Source organism: Aquarana catesbeiana, linkage group LG03, assembly GCF_042186555.1.
Source record: "Aquarana catesbeiana isolate 2022-GZ linkage group LG03, ASM4218655v1, whole genome shotgun sequence".
NCBI lineage: Eukaryota > Metazoa > Chordata > Amphibia > Anura > Ranidae > Aquarana > Aquarana catesbeiana.
Window position 1 is genome coordinate 544972069 of NC_133326.1, and position 17058 is coordinate 544989126.

At 44.8% G+C, this 17058-nt stretch overlaps 1 protein-coding gene across 2 annotated transcripts in view; it reads left to right on the plus strand.

Moving 5' to 3' along the window:
• LOC141132726 (zinc finger CCCH-type antiviral protein 1-like) overlaps positions 1-17058 on the plus strand; it is a 162172-nt gene that overhangs the window by 52801 nt on the left and 92313 nt on the right. The window contains exon 1 of one of the 2 annotated variants that reach the window (XM_073621490.1): positions 15979-16392. The exons of the other annotated variant lie outside the window; for it this stretch is intronic. Coding sequence (XP_073477591.1) covers positions 16100-16392 — 293 coding nt within the window. The 5' untranslated portion in view covers positions 15979-16099. Of the gene's footprint in view, positions 1-15978; positions 16393-17058 lie in introns of those variants that run through there. 2 annotated transcript variants of the gene reach the window in all.

The following is a 17058-nucleotide window of genomic DNA, read 5'->3' on the forward strand; positions in this document are numbered from 1 at the left end:
CTTGGATATGTTACTTTTAGAACTCTCAGATTTTCAACTGTAAAGTGTTAATGATGCAATGCTGTTTATATTTAGGTACATTTATAAAATTAAAAGGCTAAGTTCTGAATTAGAATATGTGTTTGGGTTAAATAAAAAAAAAAATGTGTTTTGGGACCAGAGAATAAGGGGAACAATACAAAAGGGGATTCATGTTTTATTCAATTCTGCTAAAATATCGGGGTCTGAGAAAAATATTTTTATATATATTGAATATATATGTCAAATAATGTAAATGTCGCTAGGAAACATTTTATGTCTGCATACTTGGTGGACTTATGGACTTATATTTGAATAAATGAAAGAATATTGTTTTTAACAACTCCAAAGTAAGGAAGGCTTTCTTTGGTAGTTTGATCTGTGATCCTGCGCTCATTCATGTTAGATAAAGAGTATCTATTTTCCCAGCCCCAATTCAAGTGCAGATATGACACCCCCCCCCCCCCCCCCTCCTCCTTCTACACAACTGAAGAATGAGGCGAGTTCCTTTTTATGGGGTGGGTGTCTAGTGGTTGCATGAATGGGTACAAAATTGAACCTTTAGAGGTATTTTAGAGTTTAGAACATTAAATTAAGGTATGAAATAATGTAGACACAGTCCTTAGAGACAAAGAAACAATTTTGGAAAACAAAAGGTTGCACAAGTATAGATAACATTTACATGTCACCTGATTGAAAACCGGTATTGCCAAAATCCTTATTTAGGTATGCAGCAGTATTGACACATGGAGTAACACATGTGTCAAACAGGGGTTGACTGAGATGTTTAATAAGGTATTTACAGCCCATGGCTTCACTAACTACTAAAAAAAAAAAAAAAAACTTTTTGCTCTCAATGGATTATATGTGCAAGATGCAATGCTTAGGGAGGCATAAGACCACGGAAAGGGAAGTTCCCCACACCGCAATATCCATTCCAACACATTTGCATGGATTTTATTGAATTGGACAAATGTGAAAGGAAGAAATATTGTTTGCTAATCACAGACACCCTGACCAAATGGGTGGAGAATTCCCGACAGGAAGTGCAGATGCACAGACAGTGATAATGGACCCTATTTTGTAAATAAAACTATACAACATTAGACAGAAGTGATGGGAATTCAAGTGAAATACCATTGTGCCTATCATTCCCAATCAGCTGGATTGGTGGAAAGACATAATGGCATTCTAAAAAGCAAACTGAGGAAAGCTATGGAAGAAACAGGTAAAAATTGGATGTACTGCCTACTAGTGGCTGTGACTGGTATGCATATCACACCCACAAAAGAAGGTTTAAGCCCATTTGAGATGATAAATGGAAGGCCATATAAGATACCCTTACAATCAAATGAAACACCTACTGAGGAGTCTGAGCACACACTAGCAGAATACATGTCTAGGCTGTTAAGACAAAGACGTACTAATGATTTATGTTCTGTCCTAGAAGGTCCAATTCAAGAAGATGAAAAGGTGCATGTGGGAGATTGGGTCTTAACAAAAAGTAATAAGAAAAAGCAGTGATACTCCCGAAGGTGGGATGGTCCTTTCAAAGTCCTCCTAACTACCCCTACTGCAATAAGGATTGCAGAGAGGTCTACCTGGATTCACCAGTCCCATTGTAAAAAGGTTTTACAGGTAGAGTAGGGCCAGTTGGCTACAAGAGGTTCAGAAAGTCCGGCTACAAAGGGAGGTCTCACACAAAGTGGGACTTGTCTCAAACCGGTGAAGTCCCCCTCCCCTTCCAACTCCCCTACCCTATCCGCTGGAACTCTGTAGCTGGTTAGGATGAAAGGGACAGTAATTATCCTTGGGTTACTGGTGATTCTAGGAGAGGCATTCATAAGAGGGGTTATATGTTATGGAAGAGCAGAGGAACCTTTGGGTTGGGAAAGAACAGGAAAAACATTGAATCTAACCTTTATAGAGGGAAAAACTAGCACTATACTGGTAGACTTCTGTCAGATTGCAGATTGTGGGGATACAACTGAGGCTAGAGGACTTCTATGGGCAGATAAATACATTTGCTGGCTCTGGAATAGGGCAGGATGTCAAGCATAGGATCAAGCCCTGTGGACCACAGCACATCAAGATTGGGGGTTTAATCTACCAGGGCCTAAAAAGAGTGGAATAAAGGAAAGATAATTACAGAACCGGCCAACTCCCCCTACACACATAGTAAGAACTGTAAACAATTATTGATAACATTAAAGGAGTCGAGGAAGGAAGATCAGTGGTTGTACTCTATGGGAGCATGGGTGTCAGAAACTGACCCCTCAGGCAAATTTTTCCTCAAGGTATTACCACCTAATAAAACCTGACAACAGGAAAAGGTAAATTATGGGAGTGTAGATGTAGCGCTATTTCCCTTCACATTAAAAAATATATATATGTAAAATATTTGGGGAGGTATGCCTCAAATAAAATGAACTGTGATACATCCTCTGTCTGTTGGTCTCAAAATGTGTTTGAAAAAAAATAAAAATATATATAAGTGCCAAACATCTAAACAAATGCAACTACTTTATGTATTAAACCTCTGATGCAGTAAACCACTTGGGTGACTATAGATAAAAATGTTGACTGGATTAACTAAATATATATATAGTATAACCAACAACGGTTTGTAAACTATACTAGGGACGCTGTGAAGGGCCTAACAGAACAGTTGGCCACCACATCTCTAATGGCATGGCAGAACCGAATGGCCTTAGATATGGTCCTAGTTGAAAGAGGAGGGGTATGCAAAATGTTTGGTAGCATGTGTTGCACCTTTATCCCTAATACAGCTCCTGGAGGGACCGTGACCAGAGCCTTGGAAGGACTGACTGCTCTATCGAATGAATTAGCGGAAAACTCAGGTATTAATGATCCATTAACAAACTGGCTTGAAGGATGGTTCGGTAAGTGGACTGGACTTATCACATCATGTTTGATCTCAATTGCTGTGGCTTTGGCCGTTTTGGTCACTTGCGGATGCTGCTGCATTCCCTGTATTCGAGGACTTTCACAGAAACTGATTGAAACCGCAGTCTCAAGAACAATGTATCAAGCCCTTCCTACCTCTGAGGAGACCTTTGTCATTAAGCTCAACTTAATGACATACAGTCCTAAAGTGTATAAACACTGGGACTATTATAGAAATGTGTTGAGATAAAATAGTCACACAAGAGGAGGGAATGTTAGAAAAGTTTTAAATGTTTATTGTGTGACTATTAGAAAAACAATAACCCTGAGACTTTTCTTAAGATGACTTCTGAGCACATTGTTGTATTAACTTGCTATATCGTTCGCTTTAACTACCGTATTTATCGGCGTATAACACGCACCGGCGTATAACACGCACCCCAATTTAGGAGGGAATTTTAAGGAAAAAAAAACTTTTAGGAGGGAAGTTGAAGGGAAAAAAACTTACATTTAAATGCCCGTCATTGCAGCCTTCTCAGTGCAGCCTTGCCCCAGTGCAGCCATGTCAGTGCAGCCTTGTCAGTGCAGCCATGTCAGTGCAGCCATGTCAGTGCAGCCTTGTCAGTGCAGCCATGTCAGTGCAGCCATGTCAGTGCAGCCATGTCAGTGCAGCCATGTCAGTGCAGCCATGTCAGTGCAGCCTTCTCAGTGCAGCCTTCCCCAGTGCAGCCTTCCCCAGTGCAGCCTTCCCCAGTGCAGCCTTGCCCCAGTGCAGCCTTCCCCAGTGCAGCCTTGTCAGTGCAGCCTTGCCCCAGTGCAGCCTTGCCCCAGTGCAGCCTTCCCCAGTGCAGCCTTGCCCCAGTGCAGCCTTCGATCCCCTGTCCCTGCTTGCTGGGCTTCAAAATCGCCGACCGCGATTTGAAAATGGTGCCGCCGGCGCCGAAATACACAGAGCCGGTCCTCGGCTCTTTCCGGCGGCTCTCGTTCACTTTCGGCTCCACTCGTAGTCCCGAGCGGAGCTATCCGAGTAGGTTCGGATAGCTCCGCTCGGGACTACGAGTGAAACCGAAAGTAAACGAGAGCCGCCGGAAAGAGCCGAGGACCGGCTCTGTGTATTTCGGCGCCGGCGGCGCCATTTTCAAATCGCGGTCGGCGATTTAGATATTTTGACAGCTCGGGATCGGCGTATAACACGCACCTGCGACTTTCCCCTGATTTTAAGGGGAAAAAAGTGCGTGTTATACGCCGATAAATACGGTAACTCCATAGTAAGTTGTAGGATGATTAGGCTTAACCATATATGGTAGAACAAGAATGTACAGGAAACACTAATTGGCAAATAAAGTACCATTTTGTACCAGGCACGCTATTTGTGTTTCCTCAGCCAATAGAAGCGTTATCTCTATATTATTGTAGGTATTAGGAGGGGGGGATGTTCATCTCTTTGTGTGATTCTTACTGCATCTTTTGGCTTGTAAGCATCATCCATTTGTGTGACACATCTGAAATAAATTGTCTGCTTTTCAATACACCCAATACACCTGGAGTTCGACTGATCACAAGAGGAGAGTATTCCTAACACATATATATATATATATATATATATATATAGAGATATATATATATATATATATATATATCTATATATATATATATATATATCTCTATATATATATATATATATATATATATATATATATATATATATATATATATATATATCTATATATATATATATATATAGAGAGATATTTATATATATATATATATATATATATATATATCTCTATATATATCTCTATATATATATATATATATATATATATATATATATATATATATATATATATATATATATATATATATACATACATACACACACACACACACACACACACACACACACACCGTATTCAGTTTAGCTAGATCCGTTTCTGTTATTCTCTTCCTACTGACAGGCAGGCAGGTGTTTTTACAGTATTTACAGCTACCTGAAGAAAATTGGTGGTGTTCTTCTGATCCTATTAGTCCTATTTGCTGCAGTATTTAGTTAGTGTAGTGTGTCCTCTGTACAGTGTGCACCTAAAGCTACCTGAAGAAAATTGGTGGTGTTCTTCTGATCCTATTAGTACCGCAGGTAGCTGCAGTATTTACAGTTACTGTAGTGCGTCCTCTGCACAGTGTGCACCTAGAGCTACCTGAAGAAAATTGGTGGTGTTCTTCTGATCCTGTTAGTACCGCAGGCAGCTGCAGTATTTACAGTTAGTGTACTGTGTCCTCTGAACAGTGTGCACCTAAAGCTACCTGAAGAAAATTGGTGGTGTTCTTCTGATCCTATTAGTACCACAGGCAGGCAGCTGCAGTATTTACAGTTAGTGTACTGCGTCCTCTGCACAGTGTGCACCTAAAGCTACTTGAGGACAATTGCTGTTGTTCTGATCCTATTAATACCACAGGCAGGCAGCTACAGTATTTACAGTTAGTGTACTGCGTCCTCTGCACAGTGTGCACCTAAAGCTACCTGAAGACAATTGCTGGTGTTCTCATACTAATAATACTACAGGCAGGCAGTTGATTCTGCTAGCTGCAGTATCAGTATATATATATATATATATACACATCCCAGCTTTGTGCAGCTACATCTCACTGCAGGCCATTAGTATGTCTGGAAGGCCAACAAGGAGGGGCAGACAGTCACAAGCCAATAAAAGAGGGCAAGCAGGCTCTGTGTCTAGAGGCAACAGTGCTGGTCATGGAGACGGTGCATCCTCATTAGCACGTGGCAGTGGGACATGCTTGTCCTTTTTTTCGGCAGCTGGCCGTGTTGAGCAGCAACAAGCGGATGAGTGGTAGAGTGGATGACCAAGCCCTCCTCATCCACCTCATCCTCTTTCACCCAGGCTCAGGGTACTTTGGCAAAGCAGCTGCCAACGCGGCCTCTTCCCTTGGCTCAATGGCATCAGTCACTCCTTCCCTAGCTCCACCATGTCCTCCTGAGGTGTCCCCTGAACTGTTTGACCACAGTGTTGAGTACATGCTCCAGGAGGATGCCCAGCGTTTTGAAGGCTCCGATAATGGTATCCAGCTAGAGGAAGGCAGTAACGTGAGCCCAGAGAGAAGGGGTGCCCAAGAAGGACAGCAGTCTGGCAGTCATGTTCCCCCAGCTGCAGCATACTGCCAGCTTTGCTCCAGTGATGAGGAGGGAGAGGATGATGAGGTCACTGACTCCACGTGGGTGCTTGATAGGAGAGAGGAGGAGGCACATCACCAACGAGGCAGGATGCCCTCCAGAGGCCAGCTTAAGGGCAGCACACCGACTGCATCACACCGCAGAGCTCCACATGTGCAGGGCGCTGCTGTCTCTGGGCGTTATTCCAAAAGTTCTTTGGTGTGGGCCTTTTTTGAGATGAGTGCATCAGATTGCACCGCTGCTATTTGCAACATATGTCTCAAGCGTATCTCGCATGGCCAAAACATCGCCCGCTTGGGCACCACATGCTTGACCAGACATATGTCGACCTGCCATGCAGTTCATTGGCAAGCGTACCTAAAAGACCCACACCAAAGAACAAAGAGGACCTCTCCTTGCTCCTCATCAGCTGGGATCTCCAACCCCACTATACCTTCAGTCCTCCCTGAGACCTGCACTGAGAGGAATGAAGGTGTAGAATTAGGTGTGTCACAGCCAAGTACTTGCGGGCGATCTGCTATCAGTACACCGACGTCAGATTGTACCAGGCAAATTTCCCTGCCCCAGCTGCTGCACTGTCGAAAGAAGTTTGCTCCCAGCCATCCACATGCCCAGCGGTTGAATGCTAGCTTGGCTAAATTGCTAGCACTTCAACTGCTGCCTTTTCAGTTGGTAGACCCCTTCCATGAGTTTGTGGGATGTGCGGTTCCTCAGTGGCAGGTTCCCAAACGCCACTTTTTCTCACGGAAGGGCTATTCCGGCCCTCTACTGGCATGTGGAAGGCAATGTCTTCGCCTCGTTGGACAGGGCGGTCAGCGGTAAGGTGCATATTACCGCTGACTCATGGTCCAGCAGGCATGGACAGGGACGTTACCTATCTTTCACAGCGCATTGGGTGACTCTGCTGGCAGCTGGAAAGGATGCAGGACAAGGTGCAGTAGTGTTGGAGGTTGTTCCGCCACCACGCCTCCAAAATGCTACTACTGGTGATTCTGACACACCTCTCTCCTCCACCCCCTGCTCTTCTTCTTCCTCCATGGCCTCTTCCTGTGCTTTGTCCTCTGAACCAGCGGTGCTCCGTAGGCATTCAAGGGGCTACGCAAGTACGCAGGCCAAAAGATGCCATGCGGTGCTTGAGCTGGTGTGCTTGGGGGAGAGAAGCCACACTGGGGCAGAGATTCTGTCAGCTCTACAGGCTCAGAGGTGGTTGACGCCATGCCAGCTTAAGGCAGGAATGGTGGTTTGCGACAATGGCACCAACCTCCTCTCCACCCTCCAACAGGGACAACTGACCCATGTGCCCTGTTTGGCTCACGTCCTTAACTTGGTGGTGCAGAGGTCCGCTGGTTATATAATGCCAGTGCTCGGCTGGTTGACCTCCAAAAGGAATTTAACCTGCCCAAGAACTGCCTAATCAATGACATGCCCACCAGGTGGAACTTAACGTTGGCCATGCTGCAGCAGCTGCACACGCAGCAGAGGGCCATCAATGAGTAACTGTGTGACTATGGCACCAGGACAGGGTCAGGGGAGCTTGTTTTTTTTCCCCACGCCAGTGGGCCATGATCAGGGATGCATGCACTGTCCTGTCACCATTTGAGGAGGCCATGAGGATGGTGAGCAGTGACAGTGCATGCATCAGTGACACTGTCCCTCTTGTACACCAGACAGTGTAACTGCATGACCGCCGATCACACAGGAAGAGGACAAGGAGGAGGAGGATTGTGTCAGCATGGAGGTGGAGCCTGGCACTCAGCATCAGCAGCAGTCTTCAAGGGATCATTTACAGTCCCAAGAAACCCATGGACTTGTACGTGGCTGGGAGGAGGTGGCTGCGGATCATGTCGTCCTTTTTGCCTCAGCAAACCTACGCTGCATGGCCTCCCTGATCCTGCAAATCCTGCAGAAGGATCCTCGTATTCGTGGTATCAGGGAGAGGGATCAATACTGGCTGGCAACCCTCCTTGATCCACGTTACAAGGGTAAGGTTGCGGACCTTATCTTGCCGTCGCAGAGGGAGCAGAGAATGAAACATCTTCGGGAGGCCTTGCAGAAAGGTCTGTGCAACGCGTTCCCAGAGACTGGGATGTTACAAACTCCTGTTCCTGGACAACGTGTTGCCGAGGCTTCGTCAGTCAAAAAAGGAGCGGTGGAGAAGGTGGCCGTCTGCCCGATGCGTTCAGACAATTTTTTAGTCCGCAGCCCTAAGGTATGATTGATTCCAGCAACCATCGCCAGCGTCTGTTTTACATGGTGCAGGAATATCTAGGGGCAAGATCTGACTTGGACACCTTTCCCACTGAAAATCCTCTGGGTTACTGGGTCTTGAGGATGGATCACTGGCCAGAGCTTGCACAGTATGCAATTGAGCTACTGACCTGTTCTGCATCCAGCGTTCTTTCGGAACGCACATTCAGTGCTGCTGGAGGCTTTGTAACCGATCACAGGGTGAGATCGACTGACCTTCATAAAAATGAATCAGTCTTGGATCACCACCAGCTACCAAGCACCTGATGCTGATGTAACCGAATAATTTTTTTTGAAATGTCAGATCCCTTCAAGACTGCCTATGCTGATGCTGAGTGACTATCCTGTTATACTGAGTGATTATCCTCTTCCTCAATGATCATGCTGATAGTTTGTAAGAACATTTTTGGTTCTGGGCACCACCACCTGTGGCTAAGGCCCAATTTTTCAGCCCCTGTTTAACAGAGGCGTGTAATTACAATTTTTGATGCAATATTTTGCAGGAGGGTTCGTTGCTGCGCGTTGCAGTGCCTAAGGCCCAATTTTTCAGCATAGAAATAAAAAAAACGCGCTAGACTAAAAGAATATGGTTCAAAGCAGCAACTCAATAGTGGGATAACACAATTAGATAAATGGATGAAAAGGAGCTGCACTCAAAACACAAGTGAATATATTAAAAAAGTAATACAAATAGTGAAAAATAAATGTGAAAAAAATATACAGTGAATCAGTCCGTGAATACTAAATTAATAGTGCATAATCAAGTAATCACCACAGTGACTTCACACCAATAAAAAGTGCCTGACCACCTTACAAATTACCTGCTTACCGAACGGCAGGAGGCAAAAAGCAATCGACTGTAACCAGCCGCGGCCTTTATCTTCCAAGGACAGCTGCTGGACTGACGCGGGACTGTCCCCAGTCATAGGTCTGATGGTAACAACCCCCTAGGCATCCCACTGGATCGAAGATGTAATGGACTGTACTCCGGGGAATGCTGAGAAACTGACCATAGCGTAATACATTCTTTTATAAATAAATAATATGCAGTATTTCACTTACATAGATAAAAACTTATAGACCAAATGCCGGCCGGCAAACATAAAAGCCCATCCTCCTCACAGACAGCGTGGTGACGTCAATGCCTGCCCTCCCAGGCACGTTTCGTCATAGGTGACGTTTTCAATGGGGGTCGGGCGACGCAGTGACACACCACCATAAATAGGACCAAGCCTTGTTCTGAGACATAAGCGTCAGGCAGCAAGCGCCATTTTGTTTATGGGCATCACCCATTCATACATGGCAAACATGTAACAGGCTGCCTGACCAGGCCATTCTGAGACACGAACCTCGATCGCAAACGCCATTTTTGTTGTAGGCATCTACCCATTCCACAATGGCGATTTTATGTGAATATTGTGATAAAATTATTAAGTGAATGAAAAATGATTGGTCAAAAACCCAAAATTAATAAATAAATAAATAAATTACTTTAAATAATCGAAAAATATATATGTATATGAAAATATATTAAAAAAATTTTGAAAATTTATAAAAAGTGAACCTATAGGAAAAAAAAAAACCCACACTCATTTTTTGCCCACCCTTAAGTCTCAGATCGGGCTTTACATTCTAATAGGTACATGACATACAATAATATGAAATTACATATAAAAATTGCAAAATTAAATACAATGTAAAATATTAAATCTCAGTCATTTAAACAGGGACCAATCAGTAAATGCATCATGGGCCACATAGACATCTCATGTCAATCACGAATTGTCAATAAATGCGTTAACATCAGTGTCTATGTTAAGCCCATGAGGGGCATAGGATTTCAACCGATGGATCCATGCCATTTCAAGCCTAGATATCTCACTAACCAATGGGCTTCCTCTCCAGTGAGGTTTGTACTTATCAATACCAAGAAAGAGTGTCTTGGAGGGATCTTTATTATGAGTGAGTAAATAATGCTTAGATATAGAATGGTTCTTAAAACATGATTTTATATTTGTAATATGCTCATTCAAGCGGACCTGAAGTGGGCGTTTAGTTTGGCCCACGTATTGAAGCGTGCAAGGGCACTGCAGCATATACACTACTCCTACTGTTAAGCACGTAATGCATGGCTTAATAATATGTTGTTTCCCTGTGGAGGTAGATACAAAGGTGGTAATATGTCTCTGGGTACATGAATTGAAAGAGCACACTCTACATCTCCTACATTTATAGAATCCAGACAACTGGTCAAAAAAGCCTCTGCTGATGGTGGGGGGATCTATAACATTAGGTGCCACTCGGTTCCTCAATGTAGGAACACCCTTAAACAAAATGCGAGGTTTATTCGGTAGCACATCCCTTAATATTACATCATTATTCACAATGTGCCAATTTTTCAGCCCCTGTTTAACAGGGGCGTGTAATTACAATTTTTGATGCAATACTTCGCAGCAGGGCTCGTTCCTGCACTCCAACTAGAGTATCTGTGAGGGGTTGCAGTGTTGTGGCACCAGCACCAGTGCCTAAGGCCCATTTTTTCTGCCCCTGTTCAACAGGGACATGTAATTACAATTCTTGATCTAATATTTCACAGCAGGGCCAATTCCTGCGCCCACCAAGAGTAACTGTGAGGGCTTACAGTGTTGTGGCAACACCACCACCACCACAGGCACAACTTTTATGCCCCTGTTCAACAGGTGCATGTAATTACAATTCTTGGTATAATATTTCACAGCAGGGCCCGTTCCTGCGCCCACCAAGAGTAACTGTGAGGGCTTACAGTGTTGCGGCAACACCAACACCTAAGGCCCCAATTTCTGCAGAGTATATAGGGCAGGCCCCTACTTTCAAACATCCAACTTACAAATGACTCCTACTTGCAAACGGAAGGAGACAACAGGAAGTGAGATGAAATCTACCCCTAGGAAGGGAAATTCTCTCCTGTAAGAGTTAATATGGGAAAAACGTTTCTCCTTTCCACTGATGCTTTATCACCAATCCTTGTTTCACTAAAAACCCCAACTTTTCTAAAAACATTTGTCATTGTGACAGAAAGTGAGGTGAAATCTTCTGAAGAGGAGCACAGACAGCAAAACAAATGTCACAGGGGTGATAACCCTTCCCTATGTTTTCCAAAAGCTTCAAAATAGATTTTTTTTGGCTGGAGCTACACTTTAAAAATGTACCAGTTCAAAATTACAAACAGATTCTACTTAACAACAAACCTACAGTCCCTGTCTTTCCTTTTTTTAATTTGGGTGCGGGGTTCCCCTTAATATCCATACAAGACCCAAAGGGCCTGGTAATGGACGGGGGGGGGGTACCCAAGCCGTTTGTCTCACTGATTTTTATCCATATTGCCGGGACCCGACATTACATAAAAGCCGCAAGCAGTTTTCAATGACTTTTATTCCTTTAAAAATGTCATTTTGTGCAGGGACTGTTCTAAGCACGGGAAACACGCGTCACTTTACAGGCATACTATAGACACCCCCCAGGTATGATATTTAAAGGAATATTTCACTTTTTTTCACTTTAAGCATCATTAAAATCACTGCTCCCGAAAAAACAGACGTTTTTAAAACTTTTTTTGCATTGATACATGTCCCCTGGGGCAGGACCCGGGTCCCCAAACCCTTTTTAGGACAATACCATGCATATTAGCCTTTAAAATTAGCACTTTTGATTTTGAACGTTCGAGTCCCATAGACTTTAATGGGGTTCTAAAGTTCGCACGAACTTTCGGCCCGTTCGCAGGTTCTGGTGCGAACCGAACCGGGGGGTGTTCGGCTCATCCCTAGTTGTGGCATTGAAGGTTAATACATAGTTTACATTGTCTGTTCTGTTGGGGGGGGGGGGGGAGATGCTCTCCTGGAGCGAAGATGATTCCATAGTTGAAGTCTACATGAAAAATATAATATTTTGATGTATCTCGGCCATGACAGTACTTAAAGAATATCTTTTGGATTTTTTTTACTCTCTCCTCCGCTGTGTGCCTTTCATGTTCTATCTTAGCCATCCTGATTGCAACCTTACATTTTTTGTTGCATTCTTTGTAACATTGGAATGCTGATGATGATCCCTTATCCTTGTATTTTTTTTGCTTTCGCCTTTGCTTTTATATGCATTTTTACATTGGAGCTAAGCCACCCAGGACTTTTATTAGCTCTTTTAAATTTATTTCCCATTGGGATGCACTGGCTAATGCCCTTATTTAATATACTCATAAAGCATACCCATTTTTTCCTCCGTATTTTCCTACGATTTTGTCCCAATTATTATCTTCTAGCAAGGATCGTAGTTTAGGGAAGTTGGCTCTTCTGAAATTCAGTGTCTTTTGTATTCCCCTAATGTTTGCTATTTCAGTGATTTATACTAAAACTAATTGACCTGTGATTGCTGTTTCCTAAATTGCCCTGTATTTCTCCATATGTGATCAGGTCTGTATTGTTGGTAATTAGTAGGTCTAGTAACGCTTTGTTTCTAGTTGGTGCATTTACAATCTGACCCATGAAATTGTACTGCAAGACATTTAGGAACTGGCGAGCCTTAGATGAATGTGCGGTTCCTTCCACCCAGTCTATGTCTGGGTAATTAAAATCCCCCATTATAATGACACTTCCCATTCTTGCCGCTACTCCAAACTGTGATAGGAGGTCTTCCTCCGCCCCCCCCTGGTTAGAGGGCGAATAGCATACGCTCAGCATTACTTTTCCCTTAGTTTCCTCCCTTTTTAGTTCTACCCATAAGGATTCCACCTCCTCCCCTGCTCCCTTAGTGATGTCATCTCTCACATTCACTTGTACATCATTTTTGATATACAGGCATACCTCATTTTTACTCTCTCTCTATCCCTGCAATATATAGAATACCCTTGAATGGTTGCCAGCCAATCATGAGAGCTGTGGAACCAAGTCTCTGTAATTCCTACAAAATCTAAATCATCTTTTATATTTTTCCAATAATTGGGCATTATATTGTGTGACAAATATTGTGTGACATAAAAATATGTCCCAGAGTCACCCCTTTACATCAGGGTCCCAATAGACCCCCCCTACATCAGGGTCCCCAGAGTCCCCCTCCTTACATCAGTGTAACTGGAGTCCCCTCCTTACATCAGGGTCCCCAGAGTCACCCCCTTACATTAGGATCCCCAGAGCCACCCCTACCATACATCAGGATCCCCAGACCCCCCTTACATCAGGGTCCCCAGAGTCATCCCTCTTGCATCAGGGTTCCCAGAGCCCCCCTCCTTACATCATGGTCCTAAGAGTCACCCCTTTTATATCAGGGTTCCCAGCTCCCCTTTTTCATCAGGGACCCCAGAGTCTTCCTCCAACATCAGGGTCCCCAGAATCCCTCCCCTTACATCAGGGGCCTCCAGGGTTCCTCCTCTTTACTTTGGGGTCCCCACAGCCCTCAGCCTTACATCAGAGTGCTCAGAGCCACCCTCTTACATTAGGGTCCCTACAGTCACTCCCATAGATCAGGGACCCCAGAGTCCTCCCCAGCATCAGGGTTCCCAGAGTAACCCCCTAGTAATCCCCTTATGCCAGGGTCCCCAGAGTCCCCCCTTACATTAGGGTCTCTCTCCCCCTTACATCAATGTCCCCAGAGTAACCCCCCTTACATCAGGGACTCTAGAGCCACCCCCCCTTCTACATCCATGATCCCCCTTACATCAGCATTCCAAGAGTCTCCCCCTTTACATCAGTGTTTGTGGATCACCCCTCCTTACATCAAGGACCCCAGAGTCATCCCCTTAGATCAGGTCCGCTTTCTCTTTTACATCAGGGTCCCCAAAGTCAACCCTCTTGCATCAGGGTTCCCCGAGCCCCCTTCTTGCATCAGGGTTCCCAGAGCCCCCCTCCTTGCATCAGGGTCCCCAGAGCTATCCCTTTTACATCAGGGTGCTCAGAGTCACCCCTCTCGCATCAGGGTAATCAGAGCCCCCCTCCTTACATCAGGGTTCTCAGAGCCCCTCTCCTTACATCAGGGTTCTCAGAGCCCCTTTCTTACATCAGGGTCCCCAGAGCTACCCCCTTACATCAGGGTCCCCAGAGCCAACCCCTTTATATCAGAGTACCAAGAGCTACCCCTCTTACATCAGGGTCCCCAGAGCCACACCCCTTTTACATTAGTGAACTCCCTTACACCAGGGTCCCCAGAGTCACTCTCCTTTTGATCAGCGTTCACAGAGTCACCACCTTTACATCAAGGGCCCAGAGTGCCCTTCCTTACATGAGAATTCCCTGCACCCTCCCTTACATCAGGATTCCCAGAGCCCCCTCCTTACACCAGGGTCTTCAGTGTCGCCACCTCCTCTGAATTCTGGGGGTGGAGCAAGCATGTGGGTTGGTTGCTATGACTCCAAGAGGTCCTATCAACCAACCAGATTTGTTTATTGTATTCACAAATACAAGAAAATTGTGGCCATCAGTTGTACTGGGGCAAGAGTTAAATGAGTTGTGGGGTACTGGGATAAGTAGAGAATAAGTAGACAAGGGTAAGCAGGGGTAAGTCGGAGGTATTAGGAAAAGAAAAGAATAACAAAGGGTACTGGGGAAACAATGGGAAAGTCAGGGTTTTTGCAATCAGAGGAGAATAAAAAGGTGTACTTGGGTTAGAGAGGTAAGCTGGAGCTATTGGGATAAGAAGAGAATGACAAGGGGTCTTGGGGTACAAGGGGTGAGTTGGGTAGCAGAATGGTAACTGGGTTGAGTCTCTGTGATATCCGAGCAGGAGGCTATAAGATTTGGAATAGGTTTTACAAGGCTCTAAGTCTTAGGCCGCGTACAGACGATCAGACATTCCGACAACAAAACCGTGGATTTTTTTCCGACGGATGTTGGCTCAAACTTGTCTTGCATACACACGGTCACATAAATGTTGTCGGAAATTCCGAATGTCAAGGTTCTCCAGAGCTGCTAACCTCCCCCAACATTGAATCAGGGTCTGGAGAGTTCCCTTACCCTCTTTGCATCAGAGTTCACTTTGTTCTGTCATAGTGCAGTCAGCAGCTACAGGGGAAAGCTGGGAGGCGGGGCACTGGTAGCAGGTCCAGAAGAGAACCTCCTCTGAATCCTGGGGGTGGAGCAAGCATGTGGGTTGGTTGCTATGACTCCAAGAGGTCCTATCAACCAACCACAGTTGTTTATTGTATTCACAAATGGATGTAGCTAGCACTGACAGCGATGATTGGAACTTTTGTTTCGGAATGGCAACAAAGGATATTCCTTGGCTTTGGAGGGGCACAACTGAAATCTGGGGGGCATTCCCAAGCACCCCTGAATCCGGCCATGCAACAAAGGGGTTAAAACACATGCACCAGGAAGATTCACATGCAGTGAAAGTTTGGTGAATGTCAGATTAATTGAAAAGGACATACAAGAGATAAATGCAATATTACTAATGAAAGTTTTACAGTCTGTATGAATCATCAGTAAAACTGCTGTACAATTTCTGTCCACACCCTCTTTGCTGGAGGTTGTCTCTATGTCCCAGTTGTCAATAATACACAGTTCTCTGAGTTTCAGATCTCAAGGTCAGTACAGTAGAGATTTCTGACTCTCTTTCTGTGCTGAGCAGCTAGTTTCTATTCTCAGTTGTGATGTGGATGACCCGCCCTCTGTTGCTTCATTACCTCACTTCAGTAAACTTATACATATAGTAGGACTTGGCATCAGGCTATTACAAGGACCTTAGACTTCAGGCTGTATCAGGGGCCCAGGGACCATGTCGGACCCCGCAGTCACTGCCTACCTGACCAAACTGTTGTGCTCACATGGTGGTCGGCTGGAGAAGAATCAGTTGAGAGAACTTCTGGATCTTCCAGCAGAGCAAATCGAGCAGATCCTGCAGGATGAGGTTCTCAGGTTCCCGCAGAGCTCCCAGATAGTCCTGGCCCAGAGCCCCCTGAGGATCTGTGTTCGATACCTGTTGCCAAATGACCCAAATGGGGAAAAGGAGGAGGAAGAGAAGTGCCCCAGACTGCACCTGTGCCGCTACTACCTAAGAGGACAGTGTAGGTAGGTAAAGGGGGTGGGTAAAGGGAGTTCTAAGAGATAAATGAGGGTAATTTTTGGGGTATTAAGGCTAATTCTGAGGGAACTTGGATCTGAGGTAGGAAAATGTGGGGGATGGTGGCAAAGTATTGGTGAAAGAGGAAACTGAGTTTGAGGGTTGTAGGTCAAGAAAATTGTGGCCATCAGTTGTACTGGGGCAAGAGTTAAATGAGTTGTGGGGTACTGGGATAAGTAGAGAATAAGTAGACAAGGGTAAGCAGGGGTAAGTCAGAGGTATTAGGAAAAGAAAAGAATAACAAAGGGTACTGGGGAAACAATGGGAAAGTCAGGGTTTTTGCAATCAGAGGTGAATAAAAAGGTGTACTTGGGTTAGAGAGGTAAGCTGGAGCTATTGGGATAAGAAGAGAATGACAAGGGGTCTTGGGGTACAAGGGGCGAGTTGGGTAGCAGAATGGTAACTGGGTTAAGTCTCTGTGATATCCGAGCAGGAGGCTATAAGATTTGGAATAGGTTTTACAAGGCTCTAAGTCTTAGGCCGCGTACAGACGATTGGACATTCCGACAACAAAACCGTGGATTTTTTTCCGACGGATGTTGGCTCAAACTTGTCTTGCATACACACGGTCACATAAATGTTGTCGGAAATTCCGAATGTCAAGAACGCGGTGA